The sequence below is a fragment of the Haliaeetus leucocephalus genome, unplaced genomic scaffold (assembly GCF_000737465.1).
Source record: "Haliaeetus leucocephalus isolate CR32 unplaced genomic scaffold, Haliaeetus_leucocephalus-4.0 Scaffold656, whole genome shotgun sequence".
Classification (NCBI taxonomy): Eukaryota; Metazoa; Chordata; class Aves; order Accipitriformes; family Accipitridae; genus Haliaeetus; species Haliaeetus leucocephalus.
Genome location: NW_010973092.1, coordinates 10,297,150 through 10,297,424, shown reverse-complemented (window position 1 = coordinate 10,297,424; position 275 = coordinate 10,297,150). Strand labels below are relative to the sequence as shown.

Sequence of the window (275 nt, the reverse complement as noted above, 5' to 3'; positions counted from 1 at the left end):
GGGGGCCAGGTCGGTTGTGGGCAGGGCGGGCGGTGGACCGGCGGTTCCCCCGGCGTCTCCGCCAGCCCCGCGGGGCCTGCTCTTTGTGGGCATTGAAACGACACAGCGCTTGCTGCGGTGACAGCGTTAAGCGTAGGGCTAATTTCTGAGGCACCGAGGCTTCGCAGGGAGGGGGGTGTGTGAAGGCGCGCCCCCTACCGCGCTCGTCGTCTCCTGGGGAACCGGCGCCCGCTGCCCTGCCTGCAGCGCCCGGCACCGGGCTGAGAAAATGGCCA

At 70.5% G+C, this 275-nt stretch overlaps 1 protein-coding gene across 1 annotated transcript in view; it reads right to left on the bottom strand.

The window, feature by feature from the left end:
• ZNF346 (zinc finger protein 346) overlaps positions 1-265 on the bottom strand; it is a gene marked incomplete at its 5' end in the record, with an annotated part of 7,849 nt that extends 7,584 nt beyond the window's left edge. Inside the window, one exon of the mRNA XM_010579026.1 lies at positions 199-265. Within this exon, the coding sequence (XP_010577328.1) occupies positions 199-265 (67 nt within the window). The remainder of the gene's footprint in view (positions 1-198) is intronic.
• Positions 266-275: the final 10 nt, after the last annotated feature.